The sequence below is a fragment of the Salmo salar genome, chromosome ssa12 (assembly GCF_905237065.1).
Source record: "Salmo salar chromosome ssa12, Ssal_v3.1, whole genome shotgun sequence".
NCBI lineage: Eukaryota > Metazoa > Chordata > Actinopteri > Salmoniformes > Salmonidae > Salmo > Salmo salar.
In genome coordinates, this window is record NC_059453.1 from 48,964,431 (window position 1) to 48,988,403 (window position 23,973).

At 40.9% G+C, this 23,973-nt stretch overlaps 1 protein-coding gene across 1 annotated transcript in view; it reads left to right on the top strand.

Annotated features, from left to right (window-relative positions):
- The first annotated feature begins 8,596 nt into the window (after window positions 1-8,596).
- vstm2lb (V-set and transmembrane domain containing 2 like b) overlaps window positions 8,597-23,973 on the top strand; it is a 76,395-nt gene continuing 61,018 nt past the window's right edge. The window contains exon 1 of the mRNA XM_014132104.2: window positions 8,597-8,912. Within this exon, the coding sequence (XP_013987579.1) occupies window positions 8,795-8,912 (118 nt within the window). The 5' untranslated portion in view covers window positions 8,597-8,794. The remainder of the gene's footprint in view (window positions 8,913-23,973) is intronic.

A 23,973-nucleotide genomic window follows, 5' to 3' on the forward strand; every position in this document is an offset into this window, starting at 1 on the left:
TGTCTACACTTAATTTCTGATCAATTGCATGTTATTTTAATGGACAAAAAATGTGCTTTTCTTTCAAAAACAAGGAAATATCTAAGTGACCCCAAACCTTTGAACGGTAGTGTACATGTCGGTTGTTTTGCACTAGGATGCCCAAAAGCCTGACAAGACTCATCTGAAGGTAGCCCAGTACCAGTTTAAAAGAAGAAATGGAAGTATACATTGAGTGTAGAAAACATTAGGATCCTTCCTAATATTGCGTTACAGACCCTTTTGCCTTCAGAACAGCCTCAATTCATCTGGGCATGGACTCTACAATGTGTCAAAAGTGTTCCACAGGGATACTGGCCCATGTTGACTCCAATGCTTTCCACATTTGTTTCAAGTTTGCTGGATGTTCTTTGGGTGGTGGACCATTCTTGATACACACAGGAAACTGGTGAGTGTGAAAAACCCAACAGCGTTGCAGTTCTTGACACACTCAACCTGGTGCGCCTGGCACCTTCTACCATACCCCTTTCAAAGGCACTTAAATATTTTGTCTTGCCCATTCACCCTCTGACACATTTCTCAATAATATCAAGGCTTACATTTTTTTTTACTGCACCTAATGTCTCCTCCCCTTCATCTACATCAGCGTTTCCCAAACTCGGTCCCCGGGACCCCAAAGGGTGCACGTTTTGGTTTTTCCCTAGCCCTACACAGTTGATTCAAATAATCAACTAATCAAAAAGCTTTGATCATTTGAATCAGCTGTGTAGTGTTAGGGCAACACTTGGGGTCTCGAGGACTGAGTTTGGGAAACGCTGATTTTCACTGATTGGATTTAACAAGTGACATCAATAAGGGATCATAGCTTCACCTGGATTCACCTGGTCATGTTTTGTACACTCAGTGAATATGGAAGTAATTTAGTGCCAGAAGAAATTGGTTAATATGGGAAAAAAGTCTCTCAGATATACGACCGACACTTCCAAACATATTACCGTTTTGATATTTTTTTATACTGTATGTTTTGCCATGTATGAAAATGTTATTCAATGCGTTTCTATGGGCTAATGGCAATAAGGCCAAATTCAATGTTTCATCAAATAACTTGTAAAACATTTTTATGTACTTACAGGTGTACTCAAATTCAAAATGAAATATCTAAATTATCCTTGATATGACCTTCTTAAAACAATTCCATATGTTAGCTTAGTAGAAACCCAGCCCAGGCCGTTAGACCTTAGGGGGTTGTAAATTAAGTGCAGTAATCAAGCACAGCAGTGTAGGAACAACTCCAGTTTCCACCGCAATGCACATACTGTATCAGTGCATTTGTCTGTTGCTTGTCAAATGCAAGTCTCATAAGATGCTGTGTCTGTTGAGAGCTATACATCCATCCATCCATCCAACTGCCAAATGCATAGGGATACACTGCTCAAGGGATGATCTGTGGCAAGGCTTCAATGGGGCCTAAAGTGTTTACAATCATTCATATATGGACAAACAAGGCCATACAGGTCTCCCCAATGCAGTTGATGTGATGGAATGCCAATTGTGATACATAATGTTCCCCAAACCGCCAGAGACATCATGCCAGATGCATGTCATGTGTGGCCCATTCATCACAACCAGTGGCCTCTTTTCATAGCCATATCCATATTAATTTCATGTCTCTGTCAAGCCACATTAACCCTTGGGAGGAAGGCAGCGAATGCTAAAGTAAGTTAATGTTCAGAAACTCCAGCTGCTGGGTGGCTGGTTGACATCTCTGCTCTCCGAGGCAGCGAGTTGAAATTGCTCTGGAAATGAACAGCGAAAGATCTACTGGAGCAGGAAGTCATAGTCAGTGAACCAGGAAATGGCGGCGAAGTTTCAGCATCATATCATTTTTCCTAAACGGTCAGCCCGATGACAGGTGGAGACAGAGGAAGGGCCTGACCAGAGCAGCTCCTGACTGGAAATTGATGGGACTGCTGGGGTGTGAAAAAACATGTATTCCTTCTGTTGAAAACATAAATGTTATTTAGAGGTCATTTTGGCAAATGCAGCACCGTAGCCAGGACTGCAATGCAGCAGTAGACACAGCCTCTATGGTCTGTCAGCTGGACTGCCCTACAATACAAAATACATTGTTTGTTTAACATGTAGTTGTAGTTGATTATAGAATTATATCGCTACAACTGACATATTATGGTGAATACAGAGTAATGAATACCGATTTAGTCTTACAAGTGCTATTTTAGTGCTATCAAAACAATGTACTGCCACTTTCCTTGTATTGCAATTCATACTTCCCTCCCAGGTTCTAAAATAGAAAACCAGGCCCCCACACATTTACCCCTGTTTCTGTTCCATTATGCTTTTCAGACTCTCACTGACCCGAGAGAAACTCTCCTCAAAGCATAATCCCTGCACATCCTTACAGTGCAAAGTTACATTTCCCACTCCCTACATTTGACTCACAAAATAGTCTCCGTTTTGGAGGGGATACCCATATCATTTACAGTAACTTCAGAAAGTATTTATACCCTTTGACTTATTCCACATTTTGTTGTGTTACAGTCTGAATTCAAAATGTATAAATATATATATTTCACCCATCTACACACAATAACCCATAATGACAAAGTGAAAACATGTTTTCAGAATTCTTTACAAATGTATTGAAAATAAGTACAGCAATATCTAATTTACATAAGTATTCACACCCCTGAGTCAATACATGTTAGAATCACCTTTGGCAGTGATTACAGCTGTGAGTCTTTCTGGTTTCTAAGAGCATTGCACACCTGGATTGTACAATATTTGCCCATTATTATTAAAAAAATTCTTTAATCTCTGCAAATTTGTTGTTGATCATTGGTAGACAACCATTTTTAAGTCTTGCCATAGATTTCAAGCAGATTTAAATCAAAACTGTAACTCGACCACAACATTCACTGTCTTTTTGGTAAGAAACTCCAGTGTAGATTTACCCTTGTGTTTTAGGTTGGTGTCCTGCTGAAAGGTGACTTAATCTCACAGTGTCTGGTGAAAAGCAGACTGAACCAGGCTTTCCTGCTTAGCTCCATTCCGTTTCTTTTTTATCCTGAAAACAAGTGCCCTTCTTTGGAAGGCATTGGAAAACCTCCCTGGTCTTTGAGGTTGAATCTGTGTTTGAAATTCACTGCTTGACTGAGGGACCTTAAAGATAATTGTTTGTGCGGGTTACAGATATGTAGTCATTCAAAGGGATTGAACATTAAATTACTCAAGACATTTCAGCTTTTCATTTTAAATGAATTTGTCAAAATTTCAAAAAACATAATTCCACTTTGACATTATGGGGTATTGTGTGTAGGCCAGTGACAAAAATATATAAATGTAATACATTTTAAATTCAGACTATAACACAACAAAATGTGGAAAAAGTCAAGGGGTGTGAATAATGTACTTTCTGAAGCCGCTGAACATGCTATAGAGCCTTAGCCATTGGAGAAAGTGAAGCCTAGGGAGTTAAACACCTCCGGATCTAAATCCCTGCTGATCTTATAAAGGATTGCAGCGGCTTCCCGAAACAGCCTCATAACACTGGCAACAATTGAGCACACAAACAGCTTCACCCACATTAAGCCATTACCTCTTGCAGTAAAGCTCCGGTTATTTGGTTTCTTCAAAGCTCGGAGCATGGTTTAATATTCATAAAGGTGTCGAGATCTCTGGTCACATGGGAGCTAATATATATTTTGTTCTACCGGCATTAAAATGGTGGATGAGGTAAACAACAGTGATGAAAAAAGTTACTACACAGGAGAGAAGCCATTTTCAAGACAAACTACAACTTCCTTTCCTTAGCCTTTTTGGAATATCAGCAGATGTAATAGAACTTCAAAGCCATCAGAAATCCGTCAGAAAATGCTTACAAGTTCCATTACTTAGCAGAAAGTCTAACATATAGCCAGACACATTTATGCCTACACATACTGACAACCTGTCTTTGAGAAAGCAAATTATTTATTCCATCATGAACAATGCCTAGAATCATATTTCTTTCATGACAGAGTACAAGTAGAAGAAGTATGCATGGTTGAGAGAATTCAAGAGAATAACCATTGTGTTCTACCTGTTGATGGTGCACTGGCCTTGAAAGTAAATTAACCTCATAAATGTAAAACCTGTCCTGTAAAAGGAATATTGTATTCAAATGCAGCAGTTAAAAAGTCAACCTATATTAATGTGTCAGAAACTCAATACATTCTGAGTTTAAAGACCATGGAAAAGCCACATCTTTGACATTCTTCCAGTTTTACACACACACGCTCACACATACCTTCCACATCTCTGGATGGGCTGTCTAAAGCATTTAGTGCTGGGAGGTGTGGAGCTCAGGGCTGCCAGGCAGGTGTTGTGTCCTTCTCAGTGCCTCACGTCTGCATACATCAGTTTCACTTCCCTCACAGCTCCCCCGGCTGCAGCCTGGACATGACACTTCCAGGGAGAGAGCAGAGAGGAGTGGACCTCCTGGAGAGAAGAAAAAAGACATGGACCTGACAAAAAGTCAAAATGAGAGAGTTTCTGCAAGACCCTAAAGGTTAACTGCTTTTCAGGGCCTTGGCAGGATTTCTGACTTCTCTTCAAAGGGGATGTTCAAATCCTCTACTGTATCTCTTCTTGAGAGAAACAAACATTTCCAGGTTTGATATAACAAAGTGCTGTATGTTAATTAAATGCTCAGATAGATGATATTCAAACTGAAAAATGTATATCATGTACTTAGATAAAGTTAAATACAGAATATACACTGAGTAAACAAAACGTTAGGAACACCTTCTCTTTCCATGACATAGAATGACCAGGTGAATCCAGGTGAAAGCTATGATCCCTTGTTGATGTCTCTTGTTAAATCCACATCAATCAGTGTAGATGAAGGGGAGGAGACAGTTTAAAGAAGGATTTGTAAGTCTTGAGACAATTAAGACATGGATGATGTATTTGTGCAATTCAGAGGGTTAATGGGCAAGACAACATTTTTAGGTGCCTTTGAAATTGGTATGGTAGAAGGTGCCAGCCGCACCGGTTTGAGTGTGCCAAGAACTGTAACGCTGTTGGGTTTTTCACGCTCAACAGTTTACTGTGTGTATCAAGAATGGTCCACCACCCAAACGACATCCAGCCAACTTGACACAACTGTGGTAAGCATTGGAGTCAACATGGGCCAGCATTCCTGTGGAACACTGTAGACACCTTGTAGAGTCCATGCCCCGACGAATTGAGGCTGTTCTGAAGGCAAAAGGGTCTTTAACTCAATATTAGGAAGGTTCCTAATGTTTTGTACACTCAGTGTAAATAAAACCACTTCATTCTCATTGACAGGAATATTGCTCTCTGAAGTTCAACCTCATATGAAATCGGAAGTTCAAAAAATGAAATTAGATGGGAGAAATTATGAATAATCTTAATCTGCAAATAATACTACAGACTCATAACTGCATAATTTTCAATGTTCCTAGCAGTTTGTCCCCCACATTGAACATTGTACCACAGATGGAGTTTTGTCAACAGGATAAATAGTCCTCCTTAGTGCTAATGGTAATTAATAGCCACCCTTTGCCTTGATGACAGCTTTGCAAACTCTTGGCATTATCTGAACAAGCTCCATGAGGTAGTCACCTGGAAAGCATTTCAATTAACAGGTGTGCCTTGTTAAAAGTTAAATAAATTCCACAAATTCCTTCTTAATGCGTTTGAGCTAGTCAATTGTGTTGCGACAAGGTAGGGGTGGTATACAGAAGATAGCCCTATTTGGTAAAAGACCAAGTCCATATTATGGCAAGAACAGCTCAAATAAGCAAAGAGAAACAACAGTCCATCATTACTTTAAGACATGAAGGTCAGTCAATGCGGAAAATGTCAAAAACTTTGAAAGTTTCTTCAAGTGCAGTCGCAAAAACCATCAAGCGCTATGATGAAACTGGCTCTCATGCGGACCGCTACAGGAAAGGAATAACCAGAGTGACCTCTGCTGCAGAGTATGTGTTCATTAGAGTTACCAGCCTCAGAAATTGCAGCCCAAATAAATGCTTCACAGAGTTCAAGTAACAGACTGCGTGATTCAGGCCTTCATGGTTGAATTGCTGCAAAGAAATTCTACTAAAGGACACCAATAATAAGAAGAGACTTGCTTGGGCCAAGAAACACAAGCAATGGACATTAGATCAATGGAAATCTGTCCTTTGGTCTGATGAGTCCAAATTTGATATTTTTGGTTCCAACCGCTGTGTCTTTGTGAGACACGTAGTAGGTGAACGGGGGATCTCCACATGTGTCGTTCCCACCGTGAAGCATGGAGGAGGAGGTGAGATGGTGTGGGGGTGCTTTCCTGGTGACACTGTCAGTGATTTATTTAGAATTCAAGGCACACTTAACCAGCTTGGCTACCACAGCGTTCTACAGTGATATGCAATCCCATCTGGTTTGCTCTTAGTGGAACTATCATTTGTTTTTCAACATGACAATGACCCAACACACCTCCAGGCTGTGTAAGGGCTACTTGAAGAAAAAGGAGAGTGATGGAGTGTTGTATCAGATGACCTGGCTTCCACAATCACCCAACCTCAACCCAATTGAGATTGTTTGGGATGAGTTGGACCGCAGAGTGAAGGAATAGCAGCCAACAAGTGCTCATATGTGGGAACTCCTTCAAGACTGTTGGAAAAGCATTTCTCAGGAAGCTGGTTGAGAGAATGCCAAGTGTGTGCAAAGCTGTTATCAAGGCAAAGGGTGGCTACTTTGAAGAATCTCAAATATAAAATATATTTAGATTTGTATAACACTTTTTTTGGTTACTACATGATTCCATATGTCTTATTTCATGGATTTGATGTCTTCACTATTATTCTACAATGTAGAAAATTAAAAAAAAATAAGAAAAACCCTTGAATGAGTACAGTAGGTGTGTCCAAACTTTTGACTGGTACTGTACTTCTTAGAAACGTATAGAGCTAAATAGGTTTAATGTCTTGTTAGGCCTACTAGCAGGTCGGTATGTTAAGTTTGTTGAATTGTTAACAAGAGAACGTTGATTCCTCAAGATACATTATCAATACATGTATTATTGTATCCAAGCCTTGGTAAGTAAGTCAACTAGTCTAGTAAGACAGCACATTTTCTGTTTTTGTGCCTGCCTATTGAACACAACCCTGTTGACAATTGAAATGTTTTTAAGTAGATCTCCTCAATGAATTAGTATACTGAAACTGGACAAAAATCAAGTAAAATGTATCTTTGCAATGTGCTGTAAAGCTTTCACGGATAGCACAGGTTGTGAGAGACGGAATGTTAACCAAGCCACTGTTGTTTCTGTGAGAGTTGGGACATTCAATGAATTCCAATTGTAAGTACACTTGAAGCTCAATCCTGTGTTGTGCGTGACTGTAACCAGAGAATCAGAAGGTCTTTTGTTAGCTTGTGGCTTGGTGAGACCTCATGACTGTAGGAATTATGTTTGATTGAGCAGCTGTACAGTACAGTAAGCAGCAAAAACTTGCCTTTTCTACAAGAGAAAGGATTGATTTATCTCTATATGTGGGCAGAACCCTTACTAACTTGTATAGAAGCTAGTGTTGCCAAACGTAGCTCATTCAGTATGACGAACGAGGCTCACATGTTTTTTTTATTAATGCCCTGTGTAGGTGTTCAACTACACTATGTGTTCAACCACATGTGTCCCTTAATTAAGAGTGTGCGAGCTCACTGCATGCCAATACGAGCCCCATAGGAGGAAATGTACGGTTAGGCTAACAGCTGTAGTAGCGCTGAGTCCTAGGTTAATAATGCTGTAATGCCCTGTGTTAGATGTGATGACAGCAGGTTAGTTGATGTATTCCTCTAGTGGTTTGGAAAAGGACAGTCTCGCATAAAGTAACATTTCTATGGAATCAATCTGTTTGCAGAAGGCTGAGAATCATATACCAAATATATCCATTATACTATAGTGGAATGATTTTGAGATGCTTTTTTCCCTATTATTTGGGGAGATTTGAATGTCGTGGTCCTTGAATAAACTGATGAATAGATAGATTTCTATACCATGCTAGGTATATGGAATGCAATACAGGCCAACTGCAATTGTAAACGTTGCCTATCCCCCAAAAAATACACATTAAGCTACCTTTTTGAGTTGCCTATATAGCAAGTTAAAAAATATGTGTAAAGAAGTAAGAATAACAGTACAGGAGCTTTGACTGTACTTCCCTGCCTTCCCTGTAGCTCAGTTGGTAGAGCATGGTGTTTGCAACACCAGGGTTGTGGGTTCGATTCCCACGGGGGCCAGCACAGAAAAAAGAAAAAAAATGTATGAGTTGTATGAAATGTATGCATTCACTACTGTAAGTCGCTCTGGATAAGGGCGTCTGCTAAATGACTAAAATGTAAATGTATTGTAAATGACTATTGAACATATATTTTTATAATGAGTATTCAGAATAAAGGATGTTAATAAAACCTCAGATCCCCAAATGTAACTTGTTATAAAAGTTAATAACAGTAGGCCTATAATTTTTCTAGATCCCTCCGCCTAATTTACTTTCTCTGCAAGCCACTGCACTTGTCCCCATGTATTTCTCCGTCCGCCTCTACTGGAGGTGCTTGCTTGCCGAAATACAGGGAACCAGTGCTGATAATATCCCGCAGGCGTATAGCATCATAGCGCAATTTTTGTCCGGTGCTATTTTGTATTTCCGAGGGTGCTGTCATCCAGGAAGGATTTGGATACTATTTAGTGAGCGTGCTTCGCCTAATATGAGCTTTTCGTCCACGACTTGAAACAAGAACAAAAGCAATGGGAGCATTTGGAGTGATAATATGGATTTTACATTATATGGGACTCTATATTCAACTTAACGCCGCTTACAAACCGACTGTGCGAACCGAGGTGGACAATCATATATCTGGAAATGGTAGGTTTAATTCCGTCGGTAATTATGTAGCCAATTTATTATGTTGCATATTTAAAACAACTGATACATTGTGCCATGCACTCGCGACTATTCTGATTGGGTGGGGTTGACTGATGTAAAGATGGTGATGATAGTTGCACTATTGTTTAGAGTATAAAGTTATCTGGGACACACATTAATAGTGTATTGTAAGCCCATGTGGGCCGGGCACCGGTAGCTAGGTGTATGACACTTAAATAAAATAAATCATTCAATCATTAACATTTTTATGACAGAATATCATTTTTAATCCATTTGGCTCTTAAGACTTCCCTGGACTCTTTAGCGTGTATCTGTGAAGATTGCTTTGTTATTATAATACATTAACGATGTGTGATATTAATGAACGCAACAGTCCTTTATATGGCAAGTTTGAGTATTGGAAAGATGAATGAGTTCATGTCAACATGGAACAACTGTTAGTTACATTAATCCAACAGTACAATACCATTTTATGACCTCAAAGACCATTTTGTGAGAGGCAGTTCAAACTTGATATCTGACAATGCTATATTTGGAGCAACTATTTTGAGCAATTGCTGTTGGATTTCGTATATGGTATTTCCAGTTAGGTAGCAGTGCATCTTGGGCTAATTTACTGACAGAACAATACAGACAAGAGGAAAATCAATGTTCATGTCCCAAAGCTATAAATCATCCATGTCATTTTAAGTTTGTTGGAGGAGATATTTTCTTTTTCAACTTTTGCTTCGTTTGCGTGCTGTGAAATCAAGGGTGGCAGGGGTGTGCATTGTTGGCAGAGGTGGGATTTTAAGGGGAGGATTTTTGGAGGGAAGGTGTAGATAGGTGGCAGGTGATTCAAACCCATATATGGCAGGTGTGAGGGCACTAGTCACGGTATGTTGAGGGTAAATGTATGCCTTACTTAGGAAGTTACTATGGGAATAACGGGTGAACAAAGACCTCACATAGGAGCGCAGTGTGCAAGAGTCTTATTTCACTTTCGAATAGATTTGTTTTTGTAGCCAGCACCTGCTCAGAGACAATGGATGTGTGTAATCGTTCCCTATTCTAAGGTACTATGGGAGACATTGGTAATGGTAACCCTGAGACCCTGGAGTTAGGTTGGGAGGAAACATGAACAAACCAATCTATCTATCTTATTAATAAGATTGCTGGACTTTTTCTTTTAATGATTTCATGATTTTCTTCAGATTTTTTTCAGATCCCCATTAGCTGTTGAAGAAGCGGCAGCTATTTGTCATGGGGTTGACACAAAACATAGAACATGACAAAATACAGAACACTAATGGACAAGAACAGCAATGATCTGTTGATGCATTATTTTAACAGCAGTATCTTACCAGCAATGATGGTGCTTGTACATACTCAGATAAAATGTAGCTCCAGTAGAAGCTTACTAATTGGTGTGGCACTGCATTTTTGCCATATTCCCTGTCACAAAGATGTTTCTACAGAATTTTGGCTCTAACTGCAGGCTGCTATACAATTTCATTTGATTGTCTGCGATAAACACTTTATCATTGTGTCTCCCTTTTCTATCCCAGGAGCTCTCTCTCTCTCTCTCTCTCTCTCTCTCTCTCTCTCTCTCTCTCTCTCTCTCTCTCTCTCTCTCTCTCTCTCTCTCTCTCTCTCTCTCTCTCTCTCTCTCTCTCTCTCTCTCTCTCCAGCTTTAGCCAAATCAATATGAATGAGTGTAGCGCATACTGGCGATGGATGAATTGACAATCTTGGATGGGTAGAAATATCGATTACGCGCATCACTCCCAGAGGGAGTTAATTGAAATGGGGTTTAACTGCAATGTTCTCTCCCCAGTTTTACGTCTAACCAGCCACAAAAGAGAATGGCTCAGGGTGGGAATTTCGTAAAAGGGGAAAGCTCATAATTTCAAAATAGGCTACTGTAGCGTAGCTATAACTCAGATTCTACTATTTTCATTAGCTGTTCTCTGTTTGGTGACCTGGAAAAAATAGCCTTTTGTTTCACTCTTGGAGGTCACTGGCTTCTCAACTGAAATGAGAGCTGCATCCCATTGAGGTTAAGTCGTACCTCAACGTCAACTAAACAAATTAGCCGATCGTGCATTACATGAGACAGCAGAGAGTGCATTCCCCCATCCACATCGGCCGCAGTGGAGAGGGTCAAAAGCTTAAAGTTCCTCGGCGTGCACATCACAGACAACCTGAAATGGTCCGTTCACACAGACAGTGTGGTGAAAAAGCTGCAACAGCGCCTCTTCAACCTCAGGAGGCTACAGATGCACCATTGAGAGCATCCTTCCCGGCTCTATCACTGTACCATGTGGCTATTGAGAAAGTTGAGACTAAACTGGTTGGTGTAACCCTAGATAGCAAGCTGTCATGGTCAAAACATATAGACTCAGTGGTTGCTAAAATGGGACGAGGTCTGTCCATGATAGGGTGTTGCTCTGCCTTCGTGACATCTCAGTTGATCAGACAGGCTGACCAGTACCCTGCCCTGAACCCTAGTTTTGTCGCACCTGGGCCACTGCCCAGCTTTGTGGTCATGTGCAGCTAAGAAGGACATAGGTCAATTGCAGTTGGTCCAGAACAAAGCAGCACGTGTTGCACTTAGGTGTATACAGAGGGAAAGGGTCCGTAACATGCATGTCAGTCTCTCCTGGTTGAAAGTTTAGGAGAGATTTTCTGCATTACTGTTGGTATTAGTTCAATGTATTGTTGTGTTGACGGTACCGAACTGTCTGTTCAAGCAGTTGGCACACAGGTTAGACACTCTTCGTTACAACACAAGACATGCAACCAGAGGTCCCTTCACAGTCGTCAGGTCCAGAACAGAAGCTGGGAAACGCAAAGTATTACATAGAGCCATGACATCGGCGATCGGTAGCTGATGTGAACAAAACCTTTAAACAGGTCAACATTCACAAAAGCCGCTGGGCCAGAAGGATTACCAGGATGTGTACACAAAGCATGCGCGGAACAACTGTCAAGTATCTTCACTGACATTTTCAACCTCTCCCTGACCGAGTCTGTAATACCTACATGTTTCAAGCAGACCACCATAGTCCCTGTGCCCAAGAAAGCGAAGGTAACCTGCCTAAATTATTACCGCCCTGTGGCACTCATGTCAGTAGCCATAAAATGCTTTGAAAGGCTGGTCATGTCTCACATCAACAGCATCCTCCCGGACACCCTAGACCCACTCCAATTCGCATACCGCCCCAACAGATCCACAGATGACACAATCTCAATCGCACTCCACACTGCCCTTTCTCGCCTGGACAAAAGGAACACCTATGTGAGAATGCTGTTCACTGACTACAGCTCAGGGTTCAACACCATAGTGCCCACAAAGCTCATCACTAAGCTAAGGACTCTGGGACTAAACACCTCCCTCTGCAACTGGATCCTGGACTTCCTGATGGGCCGCCCCCAGGTGGTAAGAGTAGGCAACAACACGTCTGCCATGCTGATTAGAGGTCGACCGATTAATCGGAATGGCCGATTAATTAGGGCCGATTGCAGGTTTTCATAAGAATGGAAAATCTGTGTTTTGGACGCCGATTTGGCCGATTGTTTTTTTTTTTTTTTTTTACCTTTATTTAACCTGTTAGGGCTAGGGGGCAGTATTTACACGTCCGGATAAAAAACGTACCCGATTTAATCTGGTTACTACTCCTGCCCAGTAACTAGAATATGCATATAATTATTGGCTTTGGATAGAAAACACCCTAAAGTTTCTAAAACTGTTTGAATGGTGTCTGTGAGTATAACAGAACTCATATGGCAGGCAAAAACCTGAGAAGATTTCATGCAGGAAGTGGCCTGTCTGACAAGGTGTTGTTGTTCTTGCATCTGTTTATTGAAGAGTCAGGATCTTAGCTGTAACGTGACACTTCCTACGGCTCCAATAGGCTCTCAGAGCCCGGGAAAAAGCTGAACGATATCGAGGCAGCCCGAGGCTGAAGCACATAATCGCCTTTGCCAAGTGGCCGATCAGAGGACAAAGGAATTAGGCGCGTGCCCGAGTCGACCCCATGCTGTATTTTCTTTCGGCTGTTTACCTAATTGCAGATTCCCGGTCGGAATATTATCAATAAAAATTGATTTTAAACAGCGGTTGACATGCTTCGAAGTACGGTAATGAAATATTTAGAAATCCTTTGTCACGAAATGCGCCGTGCGCATGACCCTTATTTACCATTCGGATAGTGTCCTGAACGCACGAACAAAACGCCGCTGTTGGAACATAACTATGGATTATTTTGGACCAAACCAACATTTGTTATTGAAGTAGAAGTCCTGGGAGTGCATTCTGACGAAGAACAGGAAAGGTAATCAAACTTTTGTAATAGTAAATCTGATTTTGGTGAAGGCTAAACTTGCTGGGTGTCTAAATAGCTAGCCCTGTGATGCCGGGCTATCTACTTAGAATATTGCAAAATGTACTTTCACCGAAAAGCTATTTTAAAATCGGACATATCGAGTGCATAGAGGAGTTTTATGTTAAAATTAAGTCTATGATTTGATAGAGCAGTCTGACTGAGCGATGGTAGGCAGCAGCAGGCTCGTAAGCATTCAATCAAAATAGCACTTTTGTGCATTTTGCCAGCAGCCCTTCGCAATGCATTGCGCTGTTTATGACTTCAAGCCTGTCAACTCCCAAGATGAGGCTGGTATAACCGATGTGAAATGGCTAGCTAGTTAGCGGGTGCGCGCTAATAGCGTTTGAAATGTCACTCGCTCTGAGACTTGGAGTAGTTGTTTGCCTTCCTCTACATGGGTAATGCTGCTTCGAGGGTGGCTGTTGTCGATGTGTTCCTGGTTCGAGCCCAGGTAGGAGCGAGGAGAGGGACGGAAGCTATACTGTTACACTGGCAATACTAAAGTGCCTATAAGAACATCCAATATTCAAAGGTATATGAAATACAAATCGTATAGAGAGAAACAGTCCTATAATTCCTATAATAACTACAACCTAAAACATCTTCCCTGGGAATATTGAAGACTCATGTTAAAAGGAACCACCAGCTTTCATATGTTCTCATGTTCTGAGCAAGGAACTTAAATGGTAGCTTTTTTACATGGCACATATTTCACTTTTACTTTCTTCTCCAACACTTTGTTTTTGCATTATTTAAACCTAATTGAACATGTTTCATTATTTATTTGAGGCTAAATTGATTTTATTGATGTATTATATTAAGTTAAAATAAGTGTTCATTCAGTATTGTTGTAATTGTCATTATTACAAATAAAAAAAATTAAAAATGGCTGATTAATCGGCATCGTTTTTTTTTTGGTCCTCCAATAATCTGTATAGGCGTTGAAAAATCATAATCGGTCGACCTCTAATGCTGATCCTTAACACTGGAGCCCCACAGGGGTGTGTACTTAGTCCCCTCCTGTATTCCCTGTTCACCCACGACTGCGTGGCCAAACACGACTCCAACACCATGATTAAGTTTGCTGACGACACAACAGTGGTAGGCCTGATCACCGACAACGATGAGACGGCCTATAGGGAGGAGGTCAGAGAACTGGCAGTGTCGTGCCAGGACAACAACCTCTCCCTCAATGTGAGCAAGACAAAGGACCTGATCGTGGACTACAGGAAAAGGTGGGCCGAACAGGCCCCTATTAACATTGACAGGGCTGTAGTGGAGCGGGTCGAGAGTTTCAAGGTCCTTGGTGTCCACATCACCAATGAACTATCATGGTCCAAACATACCAAGACAGTTGTGAAGAGGGCACGACAAAACCTTTTCCCCTCAGGAGATTGAAAAGATTACGCATGGGTCCCTAGATCCTCAAAAGGTTCTACAGCTGCACCATGGAGAGCATCCTGACCGGTTGCATCACCGCCTGGTATGGCAACTGCTCAGCATCTGACCATAAGGCGCTACAGAGGGTAGTCACTTCGCCCCCACCTACATGTACAGATTACCTCAACTAGCCTGTACCCGTGCACACTGACTCGGTACCGGTGCCCCCGGTATCTAGCCTCTTTATTGTTATTCTTATTGTGCTACTTTTTAGTATTACCTTTTATTTTAGCCTAGTTGGTAAATATTTTTTTTTTCTTGAACTGCACCGTTGGTTAAGGGCTTGTAAGTAAGCATTTCACGGTAAAGTCTACACTTGTTGTATTCGGCACAAACAGGTAAAAGAACACCTGACTGCACAAACGGGACTGGGAAGAGACACAGCCATTTTATATATCTTGTATTCAGTGGCGATTTTAGCATGTAAATCTTGGTGGGGCAAAAAAAAGTGGGATGCATGCCAGCAAAGCCACTACACAGAAAAACATTGCTGATATGGCAGACTTACTTAAACATTTTTTTATTTATTTATTTCACCTTTATTTAACCAGGTAGGCAAGTTGAGAACAAGTTCTCATTTACAACTGCGACCTGGCCAAGATAAAGCAAAGCAGTTCGACACATATAACAACACAGAGTTACACATGAAGTAAAACAAACATACAGTCAATAATACAGTAGAAAAATAAGTCTATATACAATGTGAGCAAATGAGGTGAGATAAGGGAGGTAAAGGTAATAAATCGGCCATGGTGGCGAAGTAAATACTATATAGCAATTAAAACACTGGAATGGTAGATTTGACAGTAGATGAGTGTGCAAAGTAGAAATACTGGGGTGCGAAGGAGCAAAATAAATAAATAAATACACTAGGGGAAGAGGTAGTTGTTTGGGCTATTTATAGATGGGCTATGTACAGGTGCAGTGATCTGTGAGCTGCTCTGACGGCTGGTGCTGAAAGCTAGTGAGGGAGATAAGTGTTTCCAGTTTCAGAGATTTTTGTAGTTCGTTCCAGTCATTGGCAGCAGAGAACTGGAAGGAGAGGCAACCAAAGGAGGAATTGGCTTTGAGATATAGTGAGATATACCTGCTGGAACAAGTGCTACAGGTGGGTGCAGCTATGGTGACCAGTGAGCAGAGATAAGGCGGGACTTTACCTAGTAGGGTCTTGTAGATGACCTGGAGCCAGTGGGTTAGGCAACAAGTGTGAAGCGAGGGCCAGCCAACGAGAGCATACAGGTCGCAGTGGTGGGTAGTATATGGGCCTTTGGTGACAAAACGGATGGCACTGTGATAGACTGCATCCAATTTGTTGAGTAGGGTGTTTGGAGGCTATTTTGTGAATGACATCGCCAAAGTCGAGGATCGGTAAGATGGTCAGTTTTACGAGGGTATGTTTGGCAGCATGAGTGAAGGATGCTTTGTTGCGAAATAGGAAGCCAATTCTAGATTTAACTTTGGATTGGAGATGTTTTATGTGAGTCTGGAAGGAGAGTTTGCAGTCTAACCAGACACCTAGGTATTTGTAGTTGTCCACATATTCTAAGTCAGAACCGTCCAGAGTAGTGATGCTGGATGGGCGGGCAGGTGCAGGCAGCGATCGGTTGAAGAGCATGCATTTAGTTTTACTTGTATTTAAGAGCAGTTGTAGGCCACGGAAGGATTGTGGTTTCTACTGACCTTGAGCCTTCTTGGATGGGCACTTCTAATATAACTCTATGGCAGAACCCAAGGGGCAAACATTTTCGAGCTCTAACCTTAGAATTGGGAATGACGTACTGTCCATGAGTGACAGAAAACTGAGTCAATCATGACAGAAAACTGAGCCAATCAGGCTCAACGCTTTGTATTTTCTGCTGGCTAGCCCCACCACCACAGCAAGCACTGAGCTAGGCTGCCTTACTCAAGAAATCAAAAAAGAGACCATGTTTGTATACAGCTTTATTAAATGTATTAAAAAAAAAAGGTTTACATTGTTTTCAAACTGATACGTGATATGTATTAATGCCAAAATAACAAGCAAAACAGACAAGCCCTAATTAATAAAAAAATTAATATATATATATATTTATTTATTTATATATATATATTATATATATATATATATATGTATATATATGTATATATATATATATATATATATATATATATATTAATTTATTTTTTAACCTAAAAGTGTGGTGTTCAAAACAGGTGGGGCCCACCTGCCCTGAATGACGGGTCGCCACTGTATTTATTAGACCTAGATATTGGGTGTATGTTCTGATATGTAGGCTATGTGTGACATTTTAGATGTATGTATTTCAGTCCTTGACTAATAATGTTCTGTACTATGTATTATGTCATGTTTCATGTGGATCACAGGAAGAGTAGCTGATGCTTTTGCAGTGGCTAATGGGGATCCTAATAAATACCAAATACCAATACCACCTGGTATGGCAAATGCACCGTCCACAAACGCAGTGCTCTCCAGAGGGTGGTGAGGTCAGACCAAAGCATTATTGGGGGCACACTGCCTGCCCTCCAGGACACCTGGTGTCACAGGAAGGCCAAGAAGTTCATCAAGGACATCAGCAACACGAGCCATGGCCTCTTCACCCCGCTTCCATTTAGAAGAAGGACACAGTACAGGTGCATCAAATCTGGGACCAAGAGACTGATAAACAGCTTCTATCTCTAGGCCATCAGCCTGTTAAACAGTCATCACTAGCCGACCTCCCCCCAGTACCCTTTCCTGAACCCTAGACAATGTTACTAGCCGGCTACCACCTGGTACTCTACCCAGCAACTTAGAGACTGCTTCACCCTATGTGCATAGAGACATTGAACACTTGTCACTTTAATAATGTTTACATACTTTTTACCCACATCTTTTTTTTTGGGGGGGGTTGTGTGTAATGTTTTGTATTGTTAGGTGTTACTGCACTGTTGGAGCTACAAACCTCAGATAATATCTGCAAAATATGTGTATCCAACCAATACAATTTGATTTGACTTTATATGTATTCAGTATACTGTATTCTAGTCATGGCTCATCCTATATAACTACTGCTGTACACACCTTTTATATTCATATACTGTCCATACTGTCTATAACAAGGTTCTCCAACTATACTGTATACAATGCCTTCGGAAAGTATTAAGACCCCTTAACTTTTTCCATATTTTGTTATGATACAGACTTATTTTTTTTTAAATACACACAATACCCCATAATGACAAAGCAAAAACAGGTTTTTAGAATTTTTTGCTAACGTATAACATTTTTTAAACAGAAATACCTTATTTACAGTACATAAGTATTTCAACCCTTTTTTATGAAACTTGAAATTGAGCTCAGGTGCATCCTGCTTCCATTGATCATCCTTGGTATGTTTCTACAACATGATTGGAGTCCACCTGTGATAAATTCAATTGATTGGTCCCACAGTAAGGTCCCACAGTTGACAGTGTATGTCAGAGCAAAAACCAAGCCATGAGGTCAAAGGAATTGTCCGTAGAGCTCCAAGACAGGATTGACTCGGGAGCCCCTGCGCCACTCGGGATCCCCTCCCCCAACAGACACTGAGAGAAAACAAAGTAACCAAGAAATTGACGGTCACTCTGACAGAGCTCTAGAGTGTCTCTGTGGAGATGGGACAAACTTCCAGAAGGACAACCATCTCTGCAGCACTCCACCAATCGAAGATTCCCCTTACAACAAGACAACTACCCTACGCACACAGCCAAGACAACGAAGGAGTGGCTTCCGGACAAGTCTCTGAATGTCCTTGAGTGGCCCAGCCAGAGCCCGGACTTGAACCTGATCGAATATCTCTGTAGATACCTGAAAATAGCTGTGCAGCAACACTCCCCATCCAACCTGACAGAGCTTGACAGGATCTGCAGAGAAAAATGGGAGAAACTCCCCAAATACATGTGTGCCAAGTTTGTAGTGTCATACCCCAGAAGACTCGATGCTGTAATTGCTGCCAAAGGTGCTTCAACAAAGTACTGATTAAAGGCTCTGAATACTTACAGTATGTAAATGTGTATTTCTGTTTTTCTTATTTTAAAAATTAGCAAAAAATTTTAAACATCTTTTGCTTTAACATTACTGTGTGTTGTGTGTAGATTGATGAGGGGGAAAAAACGATTTAATGTATTTTAGAATAAGGCTATAATGTAACAAAATGTGGAAAAAGTCAAAGGGTCTGAATATTTTCTGAATGCACTGTATGTATAATGGTGTGTATACAGCTTGAATACATTTTTAAGAGTAATGTGCAAATATTGTACAATCCAGGTGTGCAAAGCTCTTAGAAACGCACCCAGAAAGACTCACAACTGTCATCGCTATCAAAGATGATTCTAGCATGTGTTTACTCAGGGGTGTGAATACTTACAGTATGTAAATTAGATATTTCTGTATTTTATTTTCTGTAAATTTGCACAAAAAATGTAATCATGTTTTCACTTTGTCATTATGCGTTATTGTGTGCAGATGGTTTTTTCTTGAAAAAATTCTTTAAGCTCTGTCAAGTTGGTTGCTGATCATTGCTAGACAGCCATTTTCAAGTCTTGCCATAGATTTCCAGAACTGTAACTAAGCCACTCACAAACATTCAGTGTTGTCTGTTCAGCAACTCCAGTGTATATTTATCCTTGTGTTTTAGGTTATTGTCTTACTGAAAGGTGGATTTTTCTCCCAGTATCTGTTGGAAAGCAGACTAAACCAGATTTTCCTCTAAGATGTTGCCTGTGCTTAGCTCTATTCCATTTCACGCTAAAGAACTCCCTAGTCCTTGCGAATGACAAGCATACCCATAACATGATGCAACTACCACCATGCTTGAAAATATGAAAAGTGGCACTCAGTGATGTGTTGTGTTGGATTTGCCCCAAACATAGTGCTTTGTATTCAGGACATAAAGTACAATTCTTTGTCACATTTTTTGCCTTAATGCAAACAGAATGCATGTTTTGGAATAGTATTATGCTGTGTAGGCTTCCTTCTTTTCACTCTGTCATTTAGATTAGTATTATGTCATCATTGACCTCATGGTGAAATCCCTAAGCGCATTCCTTTCTCTCCGATTAGGAAGGACTCCTGTATCTTTGGGGGATTCTAAGCTGACATGGAATTGTTTTAAGATGGCCATACAATGGATCATTTAGCTATTTGATTTTGAATTTTAGGACCCCTTTAGGTCCCCCCCCCAAATATTAAACAATTATTTGATAAAATGTTGAATTTAGCCTTTACTACTATAGCCCATAGACACGCATTGAATATCACATTCATAAATGGCAAAAAAGACAGTCCAAAAATAAATCATAAGTGTCGGTCCTTTATCTAGGACATAAACTCAGCAAAAAAAAGAAACGTCCTCTCACTGTCAATTGCGTTTATTTTCAGCAAACTTAACATGTGTAAATATTTGTATGAACATAACAAGATTCAACAACTGAGACTTAAACTGAACATGTTCCACGGACATGCTTTCCACCTAACTACCCCTACTGCATTCAACAGCACTGCACCCCCCACAGCTACTCGCCCAAGCCTCCCCCATTTCTCCTTCTCCCAAATCCATTCAGCTGATGTTCTGAAAGAGCTGCAAAATCTGGACCCCTACAAATCAGCTGGGCTTGACAATCTGGACCCTTTCTTTCTAAAATTATCTGCCGAAATTATTGCAACCCCTATTACTAGCCTGTTCAATCTCTCTTTCGTGTCATCTGAGATTCCCATAGATTGGAAAGCAGTTGCTGTCATCCCCCTCTTCAAAGGAGGTGATACTCTTGACCCAAATTGCTACAGACCTATATCCATCCTACCCTGCCTTTCTAAGGTCTTCGAAAGCCAAGTCAACAAACAGATTACCGACCATTTCGAATCCCACCGCACCCTCTCCGCTATGCAATCTGGTTTCAGAGCTGGTCATGGGTGCACCTCAGCCACGCTCAAGGTCCTAAACGACGTCGTAACCGCCATCGATAAGAAACAATACTGTGCTGCCGTATTCATTGACCTGGCCAAAGCTTTTGACTCTGTTAATCACCACATCCTCATCGGCAGACTCAGTAGCCTTGGTTTCTCAAACGATTGCGTCGCCTGGTTCACCAACTACTTCTCTGACAGAGTTCAGTGTGTCAAATCGAAGGGCCTGCTGTCCGGACCTCTGGCAGTCTCTATGGGGGTACCACAGGGTTCAATTCTTGGGCCAACTCTTTTCTCTGTATACATCAATGATGTCGCTCTTGCTGCTGGTGAATCTCTGATCCACCTCCACGCAGACGACACCATTCTGTATACTTCTGGCCCTTCTTTGGACACTGTGTTAACAACCCTCCAGACGAGCTTCAATGCCATTCAACTCTCCTTCCGTGGTCTCCAACTGCTCCTAAACACAAGTAAAACTAAATGCATGCTCTTCAACCGATTGCTGCCTGCACCTGCCCGCATCACTTCTCTGGACGGTTCTAACTTAGAATTTGTGGACAACTACAAATACCTAGGTTTCTGGTTAGACTGTAAACTCTCCTTCCAGACTCACATCAATCATCTCCAATCCAAAGTTAAATCTAGAATTGGCTTCCTATTTCGCAACAAAGCATCCTTCACTCATGCTGCCAAACATACCCTCGTAAAACTGACCATCCTACCAATCCTCGACTTCGGCGATGTCATTTACAAAATAGCCTCCAATACCCTACTCAACAAGCTGGATGCAGTCTATCACAGTGCCATCCGTTTTGTCACCAAAGCCCCATATACTACCCACCACTGCGACCTGTACGCTCTCGTTGGCTGGCCTTCGCTTCATAATCGTCGCCAAACACATTGGCTCCAGGTCATCTACAAGACCCTGCTAGGTAAAGTCCCCCCTTATCTCCGCTCACTGGTCACCATAGCAGCACCCACCTGTAGCACCCGCTCCAGCAGGTATATCTCTCTGGTCATCCCTAAAGCCAACTCCTCCTTTGGTCGTCTCTCCTTCCAGTTCTCTGCTGCCAATGACTGGAACGAACTACAAAAATCTCTGAAACTGGAAACACTTATCTCCCTCACTAGCTTTAAGCACCAGCTATCAGAGCAGCTCCCAGATCACTGCACCTGTACATAGCCCATCTATAATTTAGCCCAAACTACTACCTCTTCCCCTACTGTATTTATTTATTTAATTTATTTTGCTCCTTTGCACCATATTATTTATATTTGAACTTTGAACTTTCTTCAATCTACAAATCTACCATTCCAGTGTTTTACTTGCTATACTTTATTTACTTTGCCACCATGGCCTTTTTTGCCTTTAACTCCCTTACCTCACATAATTTGCTCACATTGTATATAGTCTTATTTTTTTCTACTGCATCATTGATTGTATGTTGTTTTACTCCATGTGTAACTCTGTGTTTTTTTATGTTGTCGAACTGCTTTGCTTTATCTTGGCCAGGTCGCAATTGTAAATGAGAACTTGTTCTCAACTTGCCTACCTGGTTAAATAAAGGTGAAATAAAATAAAAAATAAATAAAACATGTGACTAACAGAAATCATAAGTAACAGTCAGTATCTGGTGTGGCCACCAGCTGCATTAAGTACTGCAGTGCATCTCTTCCTCATGGACTGCACCAGATTTGCCAGTTCTTGCTGTGAGATGTTACCCCACTCTTCCACCAAGGAACCTGCAAGTTCCCAGACATTTCTGGGTGGGAATGGCCCTAGCCCTCACCCTCCGATCCAACAGGTCACAGACGTGCTCAATGGTTTGAGATCCGGGCTCTTCGCTGGCCATGGCAGAACACTGACATTCCTGTCTTGCAGGAAATCACGCACAGAACGATGAAGATCTGTGAAGTTATTTGGATTTTTACAAATTATCTTTGAAAGAAAGGGTCCTGAAAAAGGGCCGTTTATTTTTTTTGCTGAGTTTATAAGAAAGCTTTTTTTACACATATTTAACCACTTTTTTTGCGTAGACACAAAACTACCTCTATACTTACATTACATTTTTATAGCCGGTACCAGTTACCTACAGACAAGTCTCGTGACACTCATGAGAGTTTCCCCTTTCCATAGAGTGGTCAAAATCGATTGTAGGCCAAACCGTTCGGAGGCTATAGACGTTTTCATGATAAGACCAGTTTTCGGGATATCTCATGGTCTGACAAACTCCGCTGTAGCTCGGCCACCTTCCACCGCAGATGCGGAAGGCCGCGACAGGCAGATCCGGTGGATTATTAAACAGATATCTCTTTCTTAAACTGATAGATTGACGCAACGGTGTGTCAATTGACTCTAGAAGTCATTAACTTCACCACTGCTCAAAGGGATATTCAATGTCTACTTTAAAAAATAATCTATATATTCATATTATGGAATTGTTTTAAGATGGTCATACTATGGATCATTTCGCTATTTGATTTTGAATTTTAGGACCCATTTAGAAATACCAGAAAAATATTTTTCAAAACCGGTGCGTCAATCGACTTTTAATAACTTCACCATGCTCAAAGGGATATTCAATGTCTGTTTTTTGATATTTTTACCCATCTACCAATATGTGCCCTTCTCTGCGAGGCATTGGAAAACCTCCCTGGTCTTTGTGGTTGGATCTGTGTTTGAAATGCACTGCTTGACTGAGGGACCTTACAGATAATTGTGTGTGGTACAGAGATAAGGTAGTCATAAAAAAATTATATTAAACGCTGTTATGGTGTATAGGGCTGTGACACAAAATCTCAATTTCCTAAATGTTAAATTCAGGCTTTAACACAACAAAATGTCTATCTATCTATCTATCTATATGTGCCATCTTTGCTAGATGTTTTGGTGTCGTCGTGAACAATTATGACGTCCAATGTCTATCTATATATATATATATATTTACAGTACCAGTCAAAAGTTTGGACACAAGGGTTTTCCTTTATTTTTACTATTTTTTACATTCTACTTCAAAGCTGCTTGAGAGTGTGCAAAGCTGTCATCAAGGCAAATGGTGGCTACTTTGAAGAATCTCAAATATAAAATATATTTTGATTTGTTTAACACTTTTTGGGTTACTACATGATTCTGTAAGTGTTATTTCAGTGTTGATGTCTTCACAATTATTTTGCAATGTATAACATAGTAAAAATAAAGAAATACCCTTGAATGAGTAGGTGTGTCCAAACTTTTGACTTGTACTGCATATATATACTGTATATATACAGCTCTGGAAAAAATTAAGAGACCACTGCAAAATTATCA